We start from the raw sequence: 23,865 nt of genomic DNA on the forward strand, positions 1-23,865 counted from the left end.
AAAATATTTTTTTTTATATATATATATATATAAAATTTATTCAGTGTTTAATTTATATGCTTGCCACAGTTACAACAGTATGTTGGAGATTTCTGATGGGAGAATACTATGCAGATTCCTCTACCAAAAATATTCTTCTTGTACATAATGTGTCATGATGAGAGAAAAAGTCATAAAGAATACTTAAAAATTTCAAAAGCATATGCTTTTTCCAATGAAACCTACAGATACACTGTAATTCTGAAAATGGAGTCACTTAAATTTAATAAGCAATTTTAAACGTCAAAGTTAGAAACTTTCGGACAAACTGCACAGCATACACGAGTAAATGTTTCCCAAATTTGCAAAATGCAACATGAATTACAATAGGTCATACTGACTGGAATGCAAAGAACTAGTTTTTCCCTTTTGTTCTTACACTCTAAACTGCATGACTTTGAACACTCTGCTGATAACAGAAAAAGGGGCGGGGGGGAACCTCTTATGAAAGGTTGAGGACTAGAGTAGTTCACCTGAAACCATTACCAAATTTGTGAGCCTTTCAAAGAAACATATGGGCTAGGAGGACATTCACCTAGATTATATTAGGCAAATATAATGGCAGCTCAGATCCTGCAGGTCTAGGGCAATTAGGCAGAAGAGTGGTTTAGGCAGAGCGAGAGTTCCTGGCGTTAGACAACACTTTAACAACTCTTTCTGAAACTAGTTAAAGTATACAAAGCAAATAAAAGAAATCACAAAAGGATACATTGCCTGTTAAAGGGAAAGGGCTTGGGTCAAGTATTATCAGTACCTACAGCTATATAACCTCATCTTCAAAGCATTAAACAATGAGGATGGTCAGCTTCCCACTGACTCAGAGTATCGTTCCTATTATGCATAGAGAGAAATTAAAGTGTTGATGGCAACCTCAGGCTGTCAAGTCAGTCCGCACGAAATCAAGCGTTACAGGCAGGAGTTTGACTGATGCTTTTTCAATTCAAAATTATGGTTCTTGAAAGGTCAGAAAAAAGGAAAGATTAAAGACACTGTAAAGCAGAACTACCAAAAGAAATGAACAACGCTTTAGTGAAATCTGTTTTTTCTTTGGGTGTTTAACTTAAAGGCAGAGTAGTTATAGGGGAAGATCTCCAAGGCTGAGAGGAAAGCTGTAATATCCCAGGGCCCTAAAAACAAAAGACGGGTGAGAAACAATGTGTATTTTCAGTATTTCAGTTATTTTCTTCTCGCAAACCAACACACTGTGGGAAAAGGCAAGGTTAAGAGACTGTCTTAAAACTGAGGCTTTCTTTAGGCCTCTAGAAATCAGAAGTTATTTCTGCTCTCAGCCATAGCTGTGGATGGGTACTTGGACAAGAAAATGTGTCTAGGAAAGGGTAGCTCTGAAATAAAGCTCAAAAGAATATTTAACATTTAATATTGTTAGCCCTGCTCTGATCAGGGCCTGGACCCCATGAGGAACTGAGGTCCCTTCCAACCCTATTTATCCCAGATTGTGCATATTTCCACTTCATTTGTCTGTTCAGTGTCTAGCCTAACTAATATCTGTTGTTTTAACTTTTTGTCATTCCTCTCGCAATTACATTTGGTCATCAGTTCATCTCACAACTGAACATCTGCCTCTTCAGGTTGACCACCGCTGTAAAACCAGCCCGTCAAGAACCACCCCACGGGTGGACATTGACCGGGCTCCAGCGCTCTCAGAAGGACTTCCCTCAGTAAAAACGTAGGGATAAACCTGAATGTAATCAAACTGCTGTAAATTAACGCAGACTCAAACCAAAAATTTCCTGTGATGCTTTGTCCAGTAAGATAAAAAGCAAAACCAAGATCTGGCTTTAAATTCTGTCTCCACAAGCCTCATACTGATGAGTGAACCTGAGAGCAAGAGGTATAGGACAATACTAAACTGAGCCAGAAAACTAGCCATTTAGGCAAATGAAAACTATCGAACTTCAGAGCAGCCTGCACTTCATTCTATGCAGGTAAAAATCTACCCATTCATTAGCGTTTCTACCAGGATAACATGAATTAGAGGCACAAAGCCAAATCTTCAAATTATATTTAATTTTAACCAATTTGCCTTTAGTGCCGAAAAGAATCTCTATCCTGTTAGCAATCTAAAATACCCCACCTTTCTGATTTACACTTAGGAAAAAAACAAAGCAAATAATGAATGGTTATAAGCTGTAATCAAGTAATCCAAACAATAGCATTCAGGCATCTCTTAACTAAATATTAATAGAAAGACAGAAACCAGGTATTTTGAAATCCAATAGTAAGCAATTGCAAAGACATACAAAAGTCCAAGATTAAATCAGTTCCTATATCTTGATCCGTGGCCAGAGGAATGTTGTTATTTACAATATCTATATTGCTTCAAGGGGAGGCCCCATTGGCTTAAACACAAACTTTCTAATCTAAAACATCTTCAGGAACTAGAAACATCATCTGCCAAGTCTAAGAGACCCTAAATTTAATCTTCGTTTGAATGTTTAATAACATCCTCAGTGTGACTTCATTGACTGCAATAGAAGCATGCCAATTTACAACAGCTGAAGACAGGCATTACACTTTTTGTAGTACTACGCTGTAGTCAGCATCAGCCTCTACATTCTGCAATCATAAACACAGAATAAAGGATGAGAGGAAAAAAAAGAATTGCAGACAAGATGTCCTGGTAGTGCATGGCACTCCTTCTGCAGTCAGCAGTATGCAAAATCCCACTTGGAGAAAAGAAACTGTCCTGCCACTTCCTTTAAAGATGTGCATGTTTCTTTGCATGCACTTCCTCCTGTAAATTAAAAAAAACCCACAACCCAACATGCACTTATTGTGAGCAAGCTCTTTCTTCAAGGCAAACCTTGAAGAAACCAAATATCTTCACTGCCACCCTGCACATCCATGAAAGCTACTTCTCTAAACTCCTGGTGCAGCTGCTGCTTCCTTTCGACAGCAGCAGGATGAGTGCCTGGATGACATTTTAGCTTTCTGGTCCCAACAAAGCTCTCTACCACTTACACTCCTCTTTCAGACCAAATCCCTGCTCCTATGCCCATAAAAATTTAAACTTCTTCCCAAGCCTGAAAGTTTGTCCTCCACAGAAGAACTTTAAAAGCTTGCTATTTACTGAGTGAGAGATGGCATATGGAAATAACGACCAACAGGAATCAAAAAGGTCAAGTACTTTGTGACGATGGAAGCTGAAACTGCCTTAAAAAAATAAAATAAAATAAAATTGCCAAATTTGCTTTTTCCTGTTCCCCAAATTATTTCAAGCAACTATCTCAGGAACTTTCTATTCACTAGATATATCCATATGAAAAATACTCATTTTCTCCAAACATATACTACAAATGTTACAATGGTTCCATGATTCAATTATTCTCCAACTGTACATGTACATTTTCGTATTTTGTAATAAATCAATTTTAACAAGAGAAAATCTTAAACTCAATGATTTTAGAACAACTGTTAAGTTTCCTTCCAGTTACGACATGCCTGTTTTTCTCGTATGCTTTCTGTTTTGATCAGCAGACTTGTATATGTCTCTCTACAATTCTGGTGATATTAACTTGATCATGTCACTGCTCTAGAAATGCTGTAAGTTTTTGTCATTTATGCTGTGTTGTCTGTCCCCCAGTAATCATTGAGAATGAACCACGGCAGTAGGCCAAAGCTACTTAAATGCAGTAGGGTACATAAATGCCAAGATATTTAAATGCAGTAAGAAAAACTTAAATTTAATTTTTCCTTGGATAAAAATGTAAGCAAGCTAATTGCTTTACTTCTACTTGAATCCAACTCAATTTCTGATACACGGTTTTTATTTTAGCATTTTGATCTGTTATTCTCTCTTCTTAGAATTTTACCAAGCTGTCCATCATGCCTGGTGCCACATGTTCACGGACACACCGTACGGAAACTCTTGCTCACACAAAAACCTCTCTGCTCTCAGCACACCTCACATACCTTCCTTCTGCCTTAGTTTCCTCACTTATAAGACAAACGAAACCATCTCACTTTCTTGTGCAATTTGAAAATTAATTAGCATTTATAAAGTTCTTTCACTTTGCAACAGCAGTTTCAGGAGGTGTTACTGACTCCACAAAACGAGATAGCACTAACACCTACAACTGTGTCAGTGAATTGCCCCTCCCTGCTCTGTTTTAGATGTTGAACACTCATGGCTGAATAAGTAACACAGAAATTCATATCTGGCAAGTGAAATGCCTTTCCATTCCAATTTGATAAAGATATACTAATAATCATGTAGGCCTGATTTTTTTTTTTAATGCATCTTCTATTCAGGTTAGAATTAAATAATTAATTTAAAAAATTAATTATTGTATGTTCACTGAGAGAATCTGGTTTCTTACAAAGTTAAAAACTCATAATTACCTTCATCAAAGAGGTACAAATGCTAACTTAATTAATAAACTTTCACTGTCTGTCTTATACAAGAGGTAGAGACTGCCTCCAGAACAGCACTGGTCCTCATGCAATTCAGAATGCCATTACATGACAGATGAATGTCTTTCCCCACCTATTCCAGCCTTGCACAGCATTGCTTTATTAATTGCTAGACTCCTATACAGACAGAGTAGAGGATTCTAATTTGTTGTACAATCCGTATGTATGCATGAACTTTGCAAGCCACTGGCAAAATTGTTTTATTTGTGGCACTAATTATGAGAGATACATTTAGGAGAGCGTTAACCATATAAGATAACTGGCTTACAAGCAAAATAAAATGCAAAATGAGTTTTTGAGACCAGGTCTCTTAAAGTTTATCTCAGCAGATGGCTGCGGGGGTGGAAATGGCAGAACAGTCTATAGATTTTTATTAAAATAGTTTTGTACGTTCTTAGTTGTGAACAACTCATGGTTCACGTGCCTCCTTCGCTGTCCAGTCTCATAGAGACACATCTAAAGCTTGGCTTTAGATGGTTAGGGTTCACTCGTATTGTTTGCCAGATCAATAAAACCGTACAGTGAACTGGAAACCATCCTAATGCAAAAACATACATTAGAGTCAGGAAAACAAATCTTCCTGAGGATTTCTTTTCAGTCAGAGCTATAATCATATGAGTGAAAATAGAAAATAAGAGTGGAGACCAAAGCAACTATTCTACATTACACAAAGGTCTGCCTACCTAGACCAAGACAGAAATAGGGACTAAACAGAAATTGATGTTCAGGTAACAGAAGTTCAAGTAAAATGAAGCCTCTGAGAATCCAGTAAAAATTATTTCTGCAAAGCTGAGCTGGTACTGTAAAGTTAATTAAACATGGCCAATGACTTAGTGACATAGTTCACTAATTACTTACTTATCATGTAAGTGCTAGTTTATTATTTAGCACAAAATTCAATATATCATAAATCATGCCTGGTAAAGTCTGCTGATACACCAGTGGGGAGAGAAAGGGCTCACATACAATTTTTTTAGTACATGTGAGAGACACAGAGATAAACCGCTACTGGATCATAGATGCAACTGAAATCCCAGACAGTGCTGTTTCCCAAATTTTTTTATGGTGAACAGTGGTTCATATAGAATTCCTTTAAAAATAACTGTATTTGCATTGCATGTCTGGGGAACACCTATAATGTGAAGGCTTCTACTGCTTGGATCTTAACTTCTACAGCTGTAATCATGTTAAATGCCAATAAAAACTATGCAAAACCAAGGGAAACATCTGCTGATAACATTGTTGTTACATGACAGACAACACACTGCCAAGCTAATATCACAAATGCCAGCTTCAAATACTTACAAGGATTTAGCACAGTATTTGATAAGTCAGTCAAATGAGTCTTCAGTACTGAAAAAAATGAGCTCAGGAATAGGTTCTTAGTCTTCAGCTATATTTTAGTTTGCATGTAGAAAAAATGTATAAATTTAGAAACTTGGTTTCTAAATCAAAAATTTTCCTCCCTTGGATAGCTACTTGCAATATTAATCTATCTGAAATGCCTTTCCTTTAGTAGAGGTCAAATAACATAAGTTTTGAGGAGTTCCAGCTATTCTATTTATTTAGGGGGTTACTACAAGATTAAAATTGTTGCATTTAACTTCAACATATAATTTGAAGCTGAACTACTTTATTTGCTAGTTAAATAGCATTTTGCCCCACTCGAGAGACTAAATTCACCACAGAGCAGAGAATTCTTACCACTTCATAAATATCTGGTTAACAGCTAAACTATGACCTAGGTAAGACACTTCATCACAAAACAGAACATTAAATCAACTAAACTCATTTTCGTTAAAGCAGCAAAACAAACTGTAGCCTTTTCAGAAGGGACAGGAACCCTGATAGTGGAGAGAATGATGGCTAATAGTATAAATGAAAGTACTGGCTTTTTTTTCTCTCGGGACTCAGGAAGGATCCTTTCCAAATTACGATTTTAAAATAAAGACATTTGGAGTTCTTAAGCCTTGGTCCCTTTTTGGACATTCATCCAAATCCCTAAACCACCACATTTTAGAAAATCTTGGCAGTCTCTCCACTGAAAAGCCCAGGATTGACCTAACTGACTCAAAATTACCAGAGAGAGCGGTTTCATCAGTTCAAAGGAGAAAAAGAAATGGGGGAAAAAAAAAAAAAAAAAGAAGAAGAGGAAGAAACACCAAACAAACACGTGAGGAAAAACAGCACAGAGAAAAAAAACAAAAAAACCCCACAAGGGAGTTGCACGCATCAGACATGCACAAAGATAAAGGAGGTCATAATTTTCAGTATTTCATAACTACAGTTATGACCTGAAGAAAAAAGCATATGTATTTTCCTACATAAGCAGAGTCCACTATTTTTTCTACACTGTTACAGCTCTCAGAGTGACAGGACCTGTAGATGGTAGCATTGGCAGACTTCCTTCAGGTCTCTATCCACTTTGAGTGTTTCAAATGGGGCAAGGTATTTGAAATATCCAACCATCGCAGCAGACACAACTTCATCTCCCTCCTTCTTCTTAAGTAAAACTTGCCATACAACCCACGGTGAAAGACATGGCCATTGCTTACATTATATGTCCTGAGGAAGAAAAAAGTAACCACAGTAAAGGCACGGCTTTCCCGAGCACAGCGTGGTGCTATGTTCAGTGCCCAGACCACCAGCCATGTTGGCAGAGCAGCCAACAGCAGCAGAAGTTTCTAACTCTCTGCCAGTGCACACTCATGAGAATGTTAGCCTCCCCTACACTTGCTATCACACATTCTCACAACCCTCACCCCACAGACATTTATTTTCCGCATAAACTGGATCACAGTTCAGGTCCTCTGCTCAGACAAGCCCATCCACCCCAGTCCACCTCATTGGAGCTGTGCTCCCCATCTCACCCCATCCCGGTTTTACTTTTCCATGCCAGGCAGAAAAAGTACAGATGCTGATACCCACGGTTTCTCAGGCAACATCTGTTATGAAGGAGCACGCTAATGGCTCAGTCAGTCACAGAAAACCATCTGTTCGGAGGCATGTTTCCTACCTGCTGTTCAGGCTTTTTTTTTTTCTTCTTTTCTTTTTTCAGATGGCTAGAAGGAGCCACTGTAGATCGCTTTGAAGTATTTCCTACCATTGGTAGGCAACCACAGCATATTTGTGAGTTCCTAAGATCTAAAGTGCTACATCACAGGCAAAGAATTAGTCAGAAACAAAAAAAAAGTAAGAAAAAAAAAGTGTCAGAATGAAATGTACTGTAGGGAAAAAAATTAAAATCATAGGAACAGAAAAGTAAAATTAAGGAAAAGGATGGAATGATGGCAATTAAAGAAACTGAGGACAACCCTGTAGAGACAGTGACAAGTGCACATATTTACTCTTACCTTATTTCTATAGTTCTAAGCCCATAATTTATTTCAGATAAAGATTAAAGCTTAAAATTAAAATTATATCATATGCTCCCAAATGTACAGTAGTTTTAGTTAATTGCCTTGGTCTTGCAACATGCAACTACTCACACAATGTGGGATTATAAAAAGCAAAAGAAGCAGGAAAACATTAACCGGTATGAGACTGAAGGATACAATTTTAATCCATTGAACTGATGCAGACAAAATATTAAAAGAGAAACTACCGTTTGCAAAAAGTATTCTATGAACTTTGTCTGAACTCAGAAAAAAACCCAGCAACCTGAATCTTTGAACATAGTGAGGTCTGAACTCTGCCGTTCAAATTGATGAATCTCATTCTCTGGTACAGTATGACCACACACATTACCAGAGTTACAGAAAGTTAAGTTACAGAAAGGCAAGTTATTTAAGAAAAAAAACACTGAAGCAGAGATTTAGACATGTCACAAGAGTTTTTTCTGAGGGAAGTTTAGCTCCCAAGGACCATCATATGACAGCTCCTATCCTGCACTGAATGACAGAATGAAGCAGAGGTGCCAGCAGGAAATGAAGGTGATAATTAGCTTGAGGGGAAACTGTCCCACATGACATTCTCATAGGTGAAATATGAAAAAATTATATAGAGGCGAATGCCAGCGCATTGGGAAACCAAAATGAGAGTTAACTCTCAGTGGTTAACTGATATGATGGAGTTTCACAAGTTTCAGTGCTACGGATACCTGCCTTACTGAACTCCACAGACATCACCAAGGTGTTCGGTGTTGCCAATACTCTGATCGTGGCCAGTGAAATAAAATGTCAGCAAAAACCGGTATGGAGCTGGTGGGAATAAGGATGCACAACTGAGTGAAGACAAGCAGAAGGTTTTGTGCTTAAACCATCACACTGGTACCAAATGGGGACTTGGCAACAATTCTGCATGAAAGATCTGGAGTAGATCAGAACTTGAGCAATGCCATCCTGCCACAAAACAGTCAGACATCACTCTGGGAAATAAAAACAACGTCATCTGGTAAATATAGGAAATAATCCTCCTCCTTTAGCCGGTGATGGTGCAGCCTGAGCTGGAATATGCCAGTTTTGGTTAGTGCATTTCAAGAAAGATGTTTTGGAGAAAGTCCAGCGGGGAGGAATGAGCACGACCATGAGATTCAGAAAACATGATGTAAGAGGAAAGGCTGAGAAAACAGGAGGGGAAAGGGGGTGTCCAAGGAGAAATGTCTACAAGGAAATGAGATAATTTTTGAAAAGTGTTTGTTTCAAAGTTTGAAGAGCTGTTCCAGAAGTCACAAAAAAAAAAAAAAAAAAAAAAAAGCAGCACAACTACAAGAGGTAGAGGAATAAACTATAAAAGGAAGTAATGCACTTAAATTACAGCCAAGACGTTTAACATGTTTGTTGGCGACATGGACAGTGGGATTGAGTGCAAGTTTGCTGACAACACCAAGCTGTGTGGTGCGGTTGACACGCTGGAGGGAAGGGATGCCATCCAGAGAGATCTTGACAGGCTGGAGAGGTGGGCCTGTGCGAACCACATGAAGTTCAACAAAGCCAAGTGCAAGGTCCTGCACGTGGGTCAGCACAATCCCAAGCACAACTACAGGCTGGGCAGAGAATGGATTGAGAGCAGCCCTGAGGAGGAGGACTTGGGGGTGTTGGGGGATGAGAAGCCCAACATGACCCAGCAATGTGTCCCTGTATCCTGGGCTGCATCAAAAGAGCTGTGACCAGCAGGTTGAGGGAGGTGATTCTGCCCCTCTACTCTGTCCTTCTGACACCCCACCTGGAGTACTGCATCCAGCTCTGGGGTCCCCAGTACAAGAAAGACATGGAGCTGTTGGAGCGAGTCCAGAGGAGGGCCACAAAGATGATCGGAGGGATCAGGCACCTCTTCTGTGAGGACAGGCTAAAAGAGTTGGGGTTGTTCAGCCTGGAGAAAAGAAGGCTCCGAGGAGACCTTGTAGCAGCCTTCCAATATCTGAACAGGGCCTACAAGAAATCTGGAGAGGGACTGTTTACAAAGGCACGTAGTGATACGGCAAGCGGTAATGGGTTTAAGCTAAAGGAGGGTAGATTTAGATTAGATGTTAGGAAGAAATTCTTTACTGTGAGGGTGGTGAGGCACTGGAACAGGTTGCCCAGAGAGGTTGTGGGTGCCCCTTCCCTGGAAGAATTCAAGGCCAGGTTGGATGGGGCTTTGGGCAACCTGGTCTATTGGAGGGTGTCCCTGCCCATGGCAGGGGGGTTGGAACTAAATGGTCTTTGAGGTCCCTTCCAACCCAAACCACTCCATGGTTCTGCCATTAAGTAAGCAAGCACTAAGCCTGCATACTTGCCTGCTGAAGTCACTGAACCTCTGTTCCTGTCACCTCTTGAGAATAGGTTATGCCAGGTACAACTGATTCTGCCTTCAAGAACAGATAATCTGACCTCTCAAGGTCCTTTCCAATCCTTTTTTTCCCAATCATACTGTGGTTACAGAAGATCTTGAGCTTCCTAGAAAATGTAACACTTGAAGAATTTCTATGGAGTCTAACACTATAGTACTGAGGTTTGATTTTTCTCTGTTTATTTCTAGAAATGATAAATCACATGCCAATGGCCAGCAGAAAGAAAGATCACATTTCAAGTATTTCACTGATCACTAAAGACTTGTCTGCAGGAAGAAGTTACTACATCTAGTTTACGCTGTGGTTTCACACTGAACTGGTACTTTCTAATAACTACCTCTGAGGGCACAGTGAGCGTTCAGTAAATGTGAGGTAACATTTTCCATTTTTTGTAATTTTGAAAATGCACTGTAAATCAACATCTTTGCTTTTTGCAGTACTTTCCTGTGTAAACACATCCTCCCCAAGTTCCAGAATCAAAACTGCTCCTAGCTTTAAATTTGGCCTTTGAATTACAAACCAGGATAACTTCTGAAATCTGCCTTTCCTAATTCAACATGCTCTTGTCTTTCACTGGTATGATCCTCTCCAAAGCATTTTCTACACTTGATGTGTTCTTAAATAACACATTGACAGAAATATGCATATTTTTCTCAAGAGCAACATTATCCAAAAGCTCTCCAGACATGAAAATTGGAAGAAATGCGTTGGGTTTTTTCTTGTTGCTTTGAAAACCACAGTATCATGAACTTTGTAACATATTCTCTATTACCTCTGGTAGGGAAGAGATTTCTGAATCCTACTTCTACATTGACACAGAGAGAGAAAGATAAATGTGAGATCAGCTTTAGAAAAACAGGTTGAATTACTATCTACAATTTCAGATGTTAATATCCAAATTCACTGAGTTTGCAAAAGCAAGCGTATAGAACAGACTCACCCTCTCAAGATATTTATTAACTGCTGCTTCTGGTCTGGCTGGAAATACTTAAAAAAAAAAAATCAATTTGTTGCATTAAATTGCTTCCAGGCAGAGCTAGGAAGCACAGTTATTTTTAAAATTAAAACAACAGCAGATATATTTTCCTCATGTAGGTTTGGTTCAGATCCTGTTCAAGCTTGTAATTTTATCTACGTAATACCACTTTCCCCTTTGTAAGGGATTCTGGTCTCTCATGAAAGGAGTCATCATTAACCACCACTATAACTACAATTTTTAAAATAATTTTTAGTGTTTAAGCTCACCCTTCAGCTATTGAGTTCCTAAGGTACCCAAACAATTTTTATTTCCCATTCCTCAGTAAAGGCATTTCTTATATGAACATAATTCTCTGGTTTCTCTATCATAGACTCCTCCTCTTTTTTTTCTTTTCAACTTCATGAAAAAAATATTTCATGTCTGTTCTAAAGTAGCATGATCTGTATTTCTCAACAGAAAGTTGTAAGATTTAAAAGAGTAATTACGGCTGGATGCTACAAGATCCATGTTATTTTCAACTTATTCAAATAGCACTCTGAAAGCTTTGATAAATCTTTGGAACCTTGTCAAAACTCTCTTTCTGTCCATTTCATTGTTTATTATACAAAAAAAAGTCTCCCTTGTTTTATTAACACATTTAATTTCAGAAGATAATTCATTCTTACCTCGTACAATGCAACACAAAACTCACTGGAATCCTAACATTCAGCTTAAGCAACAACTGCTGGAGATTAAACAAAGAGAAATGAGAAAGAGTATTTGTGGTGAGAATAACTACCTGACAACTAATTAAACACTTGTTTGCAGACTAGACTTTCGAGGCAGGTGAGATTTTTCTATTTAAACTGCACAGGTTCAGCTCAGCGCTGCAGCATCCAAATCTTAGACAGCCATCAGTTATAATGATATTGTGAAAGTGTCTCTAAAATCTCTAGCCCACACAATTATGTTAATATTTCTACATATCACATTTTCTATCTCCGAGAGCATAGTCCCACGGCAATTTTAAGCTACTCTGTGCTAGGGCTGCCATGTGCTCCCCCTCCCAGCCCCGCAACCACCCAGTCTGGCTTCTTCTCCACGCCAGCGCCAGCATCGGAGCTCCTGGGGACAGGAGGTAAGCCAATGCAGGCAGCCTAGCCAGCACTGGGTTGGATGTTGCAGGGTTGGTTTTTGTCCAGTCAGCTCTCTGATAAACAGTTTGGGTAGTTTTGCGTTACTTGACAATTACACCTCAGGGTAGGCACACCTCAAGGCAACTTTTTACAAAGAAAAATGCTTCTTTAATATATCAGCAAAATGTGAAAACCAACACACATTTAGAATCAGAACATAATAGTTTCTGCCTGAAATAAAAGAGTATATGGTATTATATTTGGGTTATCTACCTAAAATCTGTTGGCATAGCCTTCACTGGTCTTTTTAAGCTTTTTTTTTTAATAAGAGATGACGTTTACTATATACAGAAACATGGCTGCCATGTTATTAGCTCTAGTACTGTTGGGTTTTTTCTGTAATACAATTCCGCCTATTTTTTCTATGACACAATGTCACTTTTCTAAACCAGAAACAACCACAGTAAAACCATTTGTTAACTTATCTCCCAGAATACTCACTCTCTCATTTTAAACACTATGAAATCTCAGCATTTTCTTGATGTTGTATAACTTCTTGCTAAACCTTTACTATGATCAAGCACGCATAAAATTTTAAACATTGTCGGGGCCTCTTAAGCTTTCAAGCAGTTTTGTTTATTATTGGTTCATACAAGAGATTCACAGAACCTATTTTAAAGTAACTCAGCTGTTATAGTCCCGGGCTGTCAAGTAATACTTTTTTTCCCCTCCTCATTTTCTGATCTTGCTCTATACAGCAAAACTTTTGATACATTCATAAGAGTAATTTCTCATGCAAATCCAGACAAATCTGGTGAATGTTTCTAAAACTGTCCTTGGCTTTTTCCTGTCAGAGATGTCATAATTCTTCTAGTATCTGGCCTTCGTTCATTCTACATCCAAAAGAACAAACCAGTGAGGTCCCACAACACCTCCAATCTGATCTAAGGTGGCACTGCTGTGACTCAAACCTCCTGTCCCTCAGCGCGCAACCCCTTCTGCCAGCACTGGTGACCCCACAGACAACTAGTTTTATTGCAGTGCTCTCACATGGACTTACTGTCCCAGTAACAGATTATTACTTCTTTATAGCTGTACTTTACTGGAAATCCAGGCATTGACCAGGGTTAGTCAATGATGTATTAAACTGTATTCAACAGTTTGCAATATGAGACAAATTTGAGATATAGAGTATGCAGAGAAACAGACAATAGTGACCAGCATGATAGCACACAATTAGCCTAACCTTTAAATGAGGGATTTCTAGAGACATCACCACAAGGAAGGATAACAATTAGTTTTGCAGGTACTTATGAGAAGCTCCTACAAAGCATGAAGAAAACAACTAGGAAAGTGTTTGACAGAGACCAACACTGTGAGCTAAATGGAGTTTCATTAATTCTGCTGTTGGAAGATACTACTAGTGCTACTATTCCCATCCTCCTCCTACCTACTCAGCAAAACTCTCTCGTCAAAGGCTACAAGCTCAAAGTGAGCTCATGAAATAGGTGACTTCCCTGCTACATCCCAGCTTGGTAACAGCGCTGCAGAATGTTTCTGTCTAGTAGAAATCTAATCTATTATTTACAACCAAAGTTTTTATTCTTTTTTTTTTCTAAAGAAATGGGAATAAAATTCTTCCTGTCTTTTGCTATATGTTATCTGTTTTCTATCTGCTCTATAACTGAATACATGACTGCATTATTACTTTGATAAGGAGTTAGTCCTTTGATAGTTTGATTTATGATTCAATTAGATAGTTGTGTATGTTGTTTTGAAAAGTAAGACTTTGCAATTTCACTCTAACAGAATTTATTCTCTCTTTATACAACCAGTCAAGTCATCCTACTTACATACACAATACCACGGAAAAATGTTAAGGCATTACAGTACTAAAAGCAAGGAAAATCATTTATAGAAGTCACTTCATCTTGAAACAATACTTACCGGATGAACTGTTAAATGAACAGCCTCGAGCAGTGTTGATGAGAGCAGTGTTGATGAGGACAAGGGGCAATAACCCAGAGTTACAGAATTCAATGTTTATGCTGCTCATATAAAAGGAAGCGTCCAAACAGAGCAATTAAAAGACAGAAATCTAAGTTCATTAGATGTTTCATAGATATGACAACACATGAGCATTTTTCTTTCAAGAAAGGATACTGAATGTGTGTTTGTTGTTTCTCTTTACAAGTTCACATCACCTGAAGTGGAAGTATCAAATCTAAAAGATACTTAGACACAATACCTTTGGGGACCCAATCTAATTTCCTGATTGGACTACTCACACTTTAAAACTAGACACTGACCAAGCTGGAGTCTAGAACAGGTCCCCATTGATTTCAAATTGCTGTTCCTGCAAGCAGTACCCTCACAAAACATCTTCCTATTGCTCCAGCAAAATCAATATAGTGGAAAAATAAAAGGTCTTATCTCTTTTTATCATGCTAATTTTCTGTTCACCTTTGCCTGTGTAGCTTTCACTCCTGCAGCATCTTTTTCCCTATGATTTCTTTCCAGCAGAGTCTGATTGCTCATTTAACTAAATAAACAAAGAGCTTCAGGTGCCCGTGAAACTGCACCCTCACAAGACAACCTTTAGTAGATGTGAACTGGCTCTGCTCTGGACTCAGAGGAAACAGGTGCGTAAGACCATGCTCATTCTTCAAATACCTTCTCTTGAAACAGCAATATCACGATGTCCTTCCTCTTCTACCAGCTATTGTATACCACACTTCTTCACCTTCACAGACAAGTGCACATTGGGACAGTTTATACAGCAAACCAGAAAGCATGAATATAAATGAAGACTAATTCAATCAGCAGACAGCAGTACAGTCCCTTTGTTTCATGAAGCAGTGCACAGTATTGATACATGTGCACAACAGCTCATGCAGATACAAAGTACATTTTAAACCAGCTCAGAAGCACAGAACTGTCTATAGGATACCCACACGCTTCTTCAACAGACTTTCCAACTGCTCAAGACCAGTGCTACCACCCTGTGAGTTAGCTAAGCCTAAGATCGGTGGAATACATGTACTTGCCCCCATCACAATAACAGTGTACCATTAGTGAAATGCATTTCTACTGTGATTTCTTGTTTTCACTGAAATTACAATGCAATTTGTTTGTGTTCTTAAAGGAAAGCTTTTGTCCACTGCCAGTTAAAAGACAAAGTCACACTCTATAGCTAAGGGATCACCCTGACTTTTTCAGAAGCATCTTTCACTGCCACCAAAAAAATCGCGTACAGCCACTCATAGTTTCAAGAAAGATCACCAGCCTGCATCAATTGGAGAAGAAAGTGGAAATCCTTTCCCAAATTAGCTGAGGAGGACAAACAGATGTAAAGAGAAACAAGTTGGTTGTGAATCAAGTCTGTGGAGAACATCAGAAAAAGTTCTAGCAGGATATTTGCAAATCAATATTGGTGCATGGCAAAGGCTTGGAAAAAGTCAATGCAAAAAGCTAGTAAGAGACATTTCACTTCTAAGAGACATTTCACTTCAAACTACTTACTCGTTTAGACGAGTTTCCTCTTTTCCAAGAGGAAAGACAATCGTGTAAGCTAAATTGCTGTTTGTCCCGAATGGTTACTAGCAATGCTGCAGCAGTCTGCAGTATGAGTAACAACTAAAAGCGGGATTAACAAACAATGCATCTTCTTTCAGTGCAGCAAAATCCTGTCGTTCCTATTCTTTGAAGCTTTAACTACTTTGTAATCACTGGATTAGAAGACTTGAGGACTTGCATACTTTCCAGACATGCTGAGCCTAATGACAACTTCCTTTACAAAGCAACAGCCTCACAATGAATAAACAAACTTAAATAGCAAGCCATCGTTTGCACAGAGAACATAGTGACAGATGCTATAAATTAGACGGGATACAGTAAGTAGCATTTCTTCCCTCTGAGCAGCCACACAACACAACACAGAACATCTATAGAAAGATTTATGTATAGAAACCAAAGGAAGTTTACGTAACATTTTTTCTTTGCCTGCAATGTTCAAAATAATACAAAGAGACTCTTTAAAATAATTTTTCTTAATCAAAAGCATAATTAAAACCTTCAGATGCTGACTGCTTCTAGCTGACATTTTTATTGAATATAAAATGTGAATGTAAGACTGAAGGTAAGCCATGAAGAGGACTCTACAAGTCTTCTATATAGAAGATTTTTGTAGTTATCAAACAAAACTCAGTATTTATTACCATTCTTTCCTTTTCCATTGCATTCTCATTGGCTAGTGGACTAAAACTGTCAGTTTTCTAATTAGTGGTCAAATAAATTTCCATGCCAATGACAGTTCTTCAGGCTATTCACACCTTTGGAAACTGCAGTGAGTTTAGAAAGAAGATCAGCTTTCCTGCAAACAACTGGAAGCTCACTAAACAGGATTAATTTGCCTGGTAGGTCAACTGGTCCTTTTCTTTCTGCATCTTGCATTTCTATGCAAGGATTAAGGAGAAAACTGCAATGCCATTACCAATGCTTAACATAATCAAGACATTCAGCGGGGGAAAAAAACATTCAGTGGCAACACTTGACCCAAGGATATACTTCACCACTAAACTACTTAACGATTTAATTAATGTTAGAAAAGGTTTGATTAAGGTTTGACCTAAAAATACTTAATATAGTCAATGTCATTTATTAAAAGCTATGCAAAGACTTCTTTTATTCAAAGCTGTATTGACTTTTAGCAGGTGACCTATGTACAATTTCCAGAGCTGAATCTCATTTATTAAAGTCAGGAGGGAGCTATAGCTAATTCTCATGCAACTTTAAAGATTTAAGCATTTTACAACCTTTTGTATTTAGTCAATTAAAGGCATTCAGAAGTAATATGTACTTGTATTCCTTTCTCTGCTAATATTGTACTCTAAGAAATTAGGGGGTTTTTCTTTACAAAATTAGGTAGAAGTTTATAAACCTCAAGGCTTGCAAAATCATAGCACAGAGTTACCATTATGTTTTCATTCCCAGACATTCTGCTGATGGATGTTTTTTTTTTTAAAAAACAGCGTTCTGCATACTTCACAAGTCACGTGAGTATTAACTTCAGGTTGATTAAACATTTTACAAGGGCATGTAGTGATAGGATGAGAGGTAATGGTTTTAAACTGAAAGAGGGTAGATTTAGATTAGGTGTTAGGAAGAAATTCTTTACTGTGAGGTTGGTGAGGCACTGGCACAGGTTGCCCAAAGAGGTTGTGGATGCCCCCTCCCTGGAAGTGTTCAAGGCCAGGCTGGATGGGCCTTTGGGCAACCTGGTCTAGTGGAGGGTGTCCCTGCCCATGGCAGGGGGGTTGGAACTAGGTGATCTTTGAGGTCCCTTCCCACCCAAACCATTCTGTGAAACTTCCTTTGCTATTTAATGGTAAGGGGGCAAAAGTCTGTAGGCTAAGTACATTGTGCATCACCAGTTCCAGCAACCGACCATTCTAGTTTCTGTTGCCTCTCTCTTGGCCATATTGTAAAGTGAACACTGAAAAGGCTGAAATAACATTTTCAAAAATGAACATTTAAATGAAAGGTAGATTAACAAAGACTCTGTACACCATTAAGCAAATCTAATTAAACAGAAGAATACCGCTTAACAATAGAAGTGCACAAGTATTTATTGCTGTGATTATGGGCTCTCAACCATTGTGGTTCTTCGGTGAAGAAAACGGGAGTCTCAAACTTCACGCCTATCGAAGTATAGCAAACCCACACTTTCCAAAGGTGGCTGAGACGATTATCACAAACCCGTTTACAGGTAGCATTTAATAAAAATAAAATTTAAAAAAAAAAAGAAAATCACACACACACAAATCCGCTTTTAATGGTAGTTGGTGATTTTATACTGCCTCCGAGAAGGTTGAAACGTTCTCACCAAATTTGAAACGTCTCCTGATGACACATGCAGGCAGAGAGAGCAGTAAAATTGCCCACAAAAGATGACGGAGATGCGCTGCCGCGCTCGCAACCTGAGCCGCCCGAGTGGTTTTTTGGCCCATCTTGCCCCGCTCCCGGCGCGCTCCCCCGCGGGCAGCTCCGCGCTTGGCCAGGAGGTGCCCGGGGATCCCCATCACCCCCGGGGAGGCTCTGCGAGGGCAGAAAGAGGCTGGCAGCGGCAGATGTGCAAGCGTCGGTGTCCACGGGCTGCAGAGGGGCCAGGGGAAGGGTTGCAAAGGAAGGACACCCTGCACGCCTCCCTCCCGCTGCGTCCAAAAAAAACCAGTTTCAACAGCTCAGGGAGCAAAGTGGGGAGGGGGACATAAAGCCTGGCATCTCCTTTTACATCCCACAGAGGACCGTCATCCTCCCCGCAGCCCCGGGAGGAGGCGCTGCCTCCGACCGCAGCCCCCCAGCCTTCCCCCGCCCGGCCCGGCGATCCCCGAAGCCCGGGACCTCGCAGGGTGGGGCAGGGCGGCGGGGCAGGCCGCGCAATTTGTTACCGGGCCTCCCTTCAAAGGGAGCAATAAAAGCACTAGGAAAAATAAACTCGACGGGAACTGACCCCAAATCCGCGAACTATAACACGCTCGCCCTCCGCTCTCCCCCCCGGAAAACCCCCAGACCTCTAGATTTCTGCTGACCCTCTCCCTTCACGGTAATGCAACAAATGGCAAGACCCAGGACCCCGGAGCTGAATAACAGGAAATATAGGCATCTGTCACCTCCCGGGGAGAGGTAAATGGATTAGCGAAAGCAACAAAGGGAAGAAAAGCCCTTTCAAACGTGCAATTGATTAACAAGTCCCCTCTAATCTGCAGCATCACTGTTTTTCCTTAAAGACATCATCGGTCTCCTCCTGCACTTTGGTGCAATTAAGTTAAAGCCGGGAAAGCTGCGGGGGGAAGGCGCTGCTTGCTCACCGAGCTCCCGCACTGCCCAGCGAGGACAGCACGGGAAGGGTTACAAACCTGGCAGGGAAATGGTGCCGCCTGTCATCTCCTCCCTCAGTCCCTGGGCAAAGCGCCCCGGGAAGGAGTTTGTGAGCATGGTTTATCTGCTGCAGAGGGGGAGAGGTCAATTTTCCAGAGAACGGTTTCACGAAAGATCAAAGAGCTGAATCCGGCAGCTCCTGCCTCCCCGGTGCATTTCACATCCCAGGGAAAAAGGAAAAAAAAAAAAAGAAAACAACTCGAAAAAGTTAAACCTCCCCTTTTCTGGTCTGAAAGCACTACACATCTTAGGCGTGCGCGGGGAAGGGCGGGGGGGGGGAGAAAAAAGTTTATGCGGCTTCTTTTACAGGAACTGTAACTCTTACACCATCGCGGCTCTCCAACCCCACACGTTCCCTAAGGTCCCTATAAATCACGGCGCTCGCCTCGGAGATGCCGGACAAACTGGCAACTGTTCAGAAGCCGTATTGCCGCTGCCACGGCGGAAGGTCAGATGTTAATAAGGGCAGTTTATTCAGCCCTAAAAACAATCGCGGAGCTCGCTGAACCGAGTCCTAGTGTTTCCTGAGCCGAAAGACGGACCTCCTCAGTCCCCCAGGGTCGGCCGGGAACACAGAGGAAATGGGACCCTCTACAGCTCAAAACCACACAGAAATAGACCCCACCGAGCCTCCATCAGCTGCAAGCACGGCGGCTGCCCCCTCTCCCACTCAACTTCAATTCTCCCCCCGCCCCCCTTCCTCCTAGTTCCCGCTGAGATTCTGGCAACACTCAACGGCCCAAATAATAACACATTATTATAACCATTCCGAGGGGAGGGCTGGAGGGCGGGCGGAGTGAAGGAGGAGGCTGCACTCACTGCTATCCACCCTCGGCAACAACAAAACCTCGAACTTTTCCTTTGTTTCCTCCTTCTTTCCCCCTCCCCCCAGTCGCCCCCAACCAGCCGCGGTGCGCTGAAGCGGCCGAGGAGGGGCACGAAGCGCCCGCCGCCCGAGCAGGGCAGGGGCGGCGGGATGCGCTCGGGGAAAAAAGTTTTAGCGAGCCCTCCTCAGCGCGGCCACCGCTGCCCTCGTCTCCTGCCAACCCCCGCCCCCTCATAAAAAACCGCAACATCAGGTTTCCATTTTGCCAAGAAGAAAAAAAAAAAAAAGAAAGGAAAGAAAGGAAAGAAAGGAAAGAAAGGAAAGAAAGGAAAGAAAGGAAAGAAAGGAAAGAAAGGAAGAAAGGGAAAGAAAGAGAAAAGGTAACCAGCATCAACCACCAACTGGGGATGCTGGCGGCTCTGCCGGTCCCAGACGGATACGCGCAATTCTCCTAGAAAGACGCGCAGCTTTCCCTGCCGCCCCGCTCCCCGCACACCCCTTCCCGAAAAGCAGTAGCATCCTGCCCCCCAGCCGGGGGTCCCGCTCCTTACCTGCCGCGCGGAGGCGGAGGAGCGAGGCGGCCGCCAGCAGAGCCAGGAGGCGGCCCGCCGCCCCCCGCCGCCCCGCCGCCACCGCGGGGATCATGCTGCCCGCCCGGCCGCCGCGGCACAGAGCCCGCGGGGTAGCAGTGCCTGCGGGCGGAGCGGGGTACCGCTGCCGCTGCCCGTGCCGCGGGGGCTCGGCGCCGCCACAAACTTCTCCTCGGCACAGCTGCACCGGCCCTGCGCTCCCGCTAGCGGACTGTCCCGGACTGGGGGCGGAGGAAGCCGCGCTCCTTTCCCCTCCTCCTCCACCACCTCCTCCTCCTCCTCCTTCCCCAGCATCCCAACGTCACCCGGGACAAATCCGACACGGGAGGGGAGAGGCGCGGAGGGGCGGACAGGACAAGGACAGTCCCTGCGCTCCGGCACCCTCTGCCGGGGGCAGCCCCCGCCTCCGGCCCCGGCGCGGGGGAGACCGCACCCGCCTTTCCCTGCGCGCAGGGGCAGGGGGGCCTGACGACCCCCAGGAGCCAGCAGGGCTTGGGCCCCCTCGAATGGCGAGTCCTGCCCCCGGGAGCCTCGAGAGCCTTCAAGCTTCCTCAGAAAAATCCCCAGTAAAACAAAAATAAGCGGGACGGGGACATATCGGCCAAAACCACTACTGCTTCTCTCCTTTGCCACCCTCGCTGCACAGTTGATGGCTTTTTGCATCCACACAGTATTAAGTGATTGACAACTGCTACTCCTGCCCCCAAAAACGTCCAGGGGCGTCAGCCCCGCAGCACGTACTCCAGGAAGCAAGGACCACCACGGCTGGGGTCTTACTCCACGCGCTCTACTGGTTGTCTCTTGTTAGGGTATCAAAAGTAAATTTTACTTTCTGTCTTTAACAGGCAGAAAATAATTCTGCTCCAGTAAAGCTTCAAAACATTTCAAAGTTATTTACTACCAGAAATAAGGGCATTCTGAGAACAATTTAAATATGCCTTTCAAAATCCTTTTTAGTTTTTATTTTTGCACTTCAGAGAAATCAGTACTCTCAGATAGTGCAGAACTGTGAGCAGGCATCTGTTACCTATGTCATATAAACTCCAACAACACAGTAACACTGGAATCTTTGCCATATTTTTAAAGTTATAATTTAGCAGCAAATTTAATCAGATGTTTTCTCTATAAATACAATGTTCCTACCGTTTTAGACTTCATTTCTGAAGATTTGATGCTGAGTAGCCTTGAATACAAACAAATCTCTTTAATTTCTTCCCCAAATCAAGCTCTAAATTCACAATTGTTTCAGTGAAATTCATTTTCCAGTAAATTTACTTCTTATTGCAAACAAAGGCAAACACTACGACATATTCTTTCTTCCCTCTTTTGCACGCTGTTTCTTTCCTCTCAGGTCTCCAGTTCCATCTTGAAAATTCTTCTGACACCTACGGAGGACAAAGGGAGGTCCTGATCCCTCTTTGACAGTAATGTACAATTGACTGAATTCAGTCCCTTGCCATCACAACAACACATTTTATAATCCCTTTCATAAACATATGAAAACTAATGTAAAAGTATCGAGGATCTTTTCTATAAGGTCCACTCTTCAGATTAAAGGCTGCTCCAGACCTTGCCCCTTTGATGGTTAGAAACCTACTCCTCATTTCCAGCCTATATGTATTCGTGACCACTTTATACTTCTTATCTCTCGTGCCACCATTATCCTTTCACATAAATATCTACCCACTTCCCCTCTCTATGGTATAAAATGACCAGAATCACACCCCAACCTTTATTTTGTTAAACTAAAACCATCTAAGTTTTAAAATTTCCTCTGAAATGATCAGTTCTGCATTCCCTGATCACCCTAATAATCCTTTTACCTGCCGCTCTGCCTACCCCTCATGTCCCTGTATTTTTGGCAGTCTGATTTAATCTTTCTGAAGATGGGTGGCTCGAGCTCAGCACAGATGCTTTCTCTACCAGAGCACTTCCAATTTCCCTTCTGCGCTGAAAAGACTAACTAATACATCCTGATGATTACAGCACCTTTCCAGTTACAGATAAGCTATGATATGTTAGAAAATCTACATCTTCTCTTTCTTTATTGTTTCCAGTGTATATCTAACAGCAGAGAACTGCATCAAAATTCTCCATGTCTGGCCTCACAATCCCCCTCCCCCCCCCCCTTTTTTTGTATCTCAAGTCATCAAGACCAGTTCTCTCTGCAAGATATCCTGTTCCATTTTTTATCAAGAATACCTTTTTTACATCAGCAAAAAATTTTGGCTGCACATTGATAATGTGTCCTAAGGCTTTTGTGAATACATTAAATCTATATTAAATATCAGAGAACAATATTGAAGAGCATCCCTCCGCCTAATAGTTTGCAATTCAAATTTTCTCATTGTCCTCTCATCTGCAAGCTCATCATCCTCCTGACAGTCTACCAAGGAATCCCCATAAGCTCCATCTTAACCCATACCATATGGAGGTATATCAAATATTCAACTCAAGTCCAGATGAATGAGATCTAGTATGGTCTTTGTTTTGAAAAATCACTGAAAGGAAGCTATTAAGGTCACCTAACATGATATCTCGTTAGTAAATATATTTTATTTTATTAACTTCCATGATGTTATTTTCTCATCCAAACTCTGTTCCAGAGCTTCGTAAATTCCTGAGGCCAGACTAATAGGTCTGTAGGTATCTGGATGACTTTTTCTCACTCTTCATAAATATCATCTACAGAGCTGAACAAAGCCTTGATCTCTCGGGAAATGGGCAAGATCACGTAGCCACATAACATGATAAAGGAAGCGTATGCAGCACATAGACTGAGGATAACAAACAGACCATATATTCTTCTGCTCCTCTCCAAAATAAGTATAAGTAGCTATAAGTAGCCAGTGTGTTTATTACTTCCCAGCTGAACGATACTATACCTCCTTCAGTAGATTATATGGGAGAGGTGGGGAGAGGAAAGAAAAAAACGTAGTTAGGCCTGCAGTTGAATGTACTCCTTCTCCTTTCCCTCATTTTTATTTTATTCCACAATTCTGGCAATATCTGCTCTTCGGTTGTGATGATAAGCATGCTTCTTGTTAGGTGATGGGATTAGTTTTCTAATGCAAGGCAATAGAAGAACTCAGTGCCAAAAAGTGTGCCCAAGACTAAAGCACAGATAGCGCTGTGACTTTTACAACAAAGTTTAATTGGTTAAAACCTGTAGC

At 41.3% G+C, this 23,865-nt stretch overlaps 1 protein-coding gene across 1 annotated transcript in view; it reads right to left on the reverse strand.

Annotated features, from left to right (window-relative positions):
- The window catches only part of ROR2 (receptor tyrosine kinase like orphan receptor 2), a 159,821-nt gene extending 138,929 nt beyond the window's left edge, over positions 1-20,892 (reverse strand). The window contains exon 1 of the mRNA XM_054810550.1: positions 20,654-20,892. Within this exon, the coding sequence (XP_054666525.1) occupies positions 20,654-20,747 (94 nt within the window). The 5' untranslated portion in view covers positions 20,748-20,892. The remainder of the gene's footprint in view (positions 1-20,653) is intronic.
- Between the last annotated feature and the right edge of the window lie 2,973 nt (positions 20,893-23,865).

This window comes from Grus americana, chromosome Z (assembly GCF_028858705.1).
Source record: "Grus americana isolate bGruAme1 chromosome Z, bGruAme1.mat, whole genome shotgun sequence".
NCBI classification, from domain to species: Eukaryota; Metazoa; Chordata; class Aves; order Gruiformes; family Gruidae; genus Grus; species Grus americana.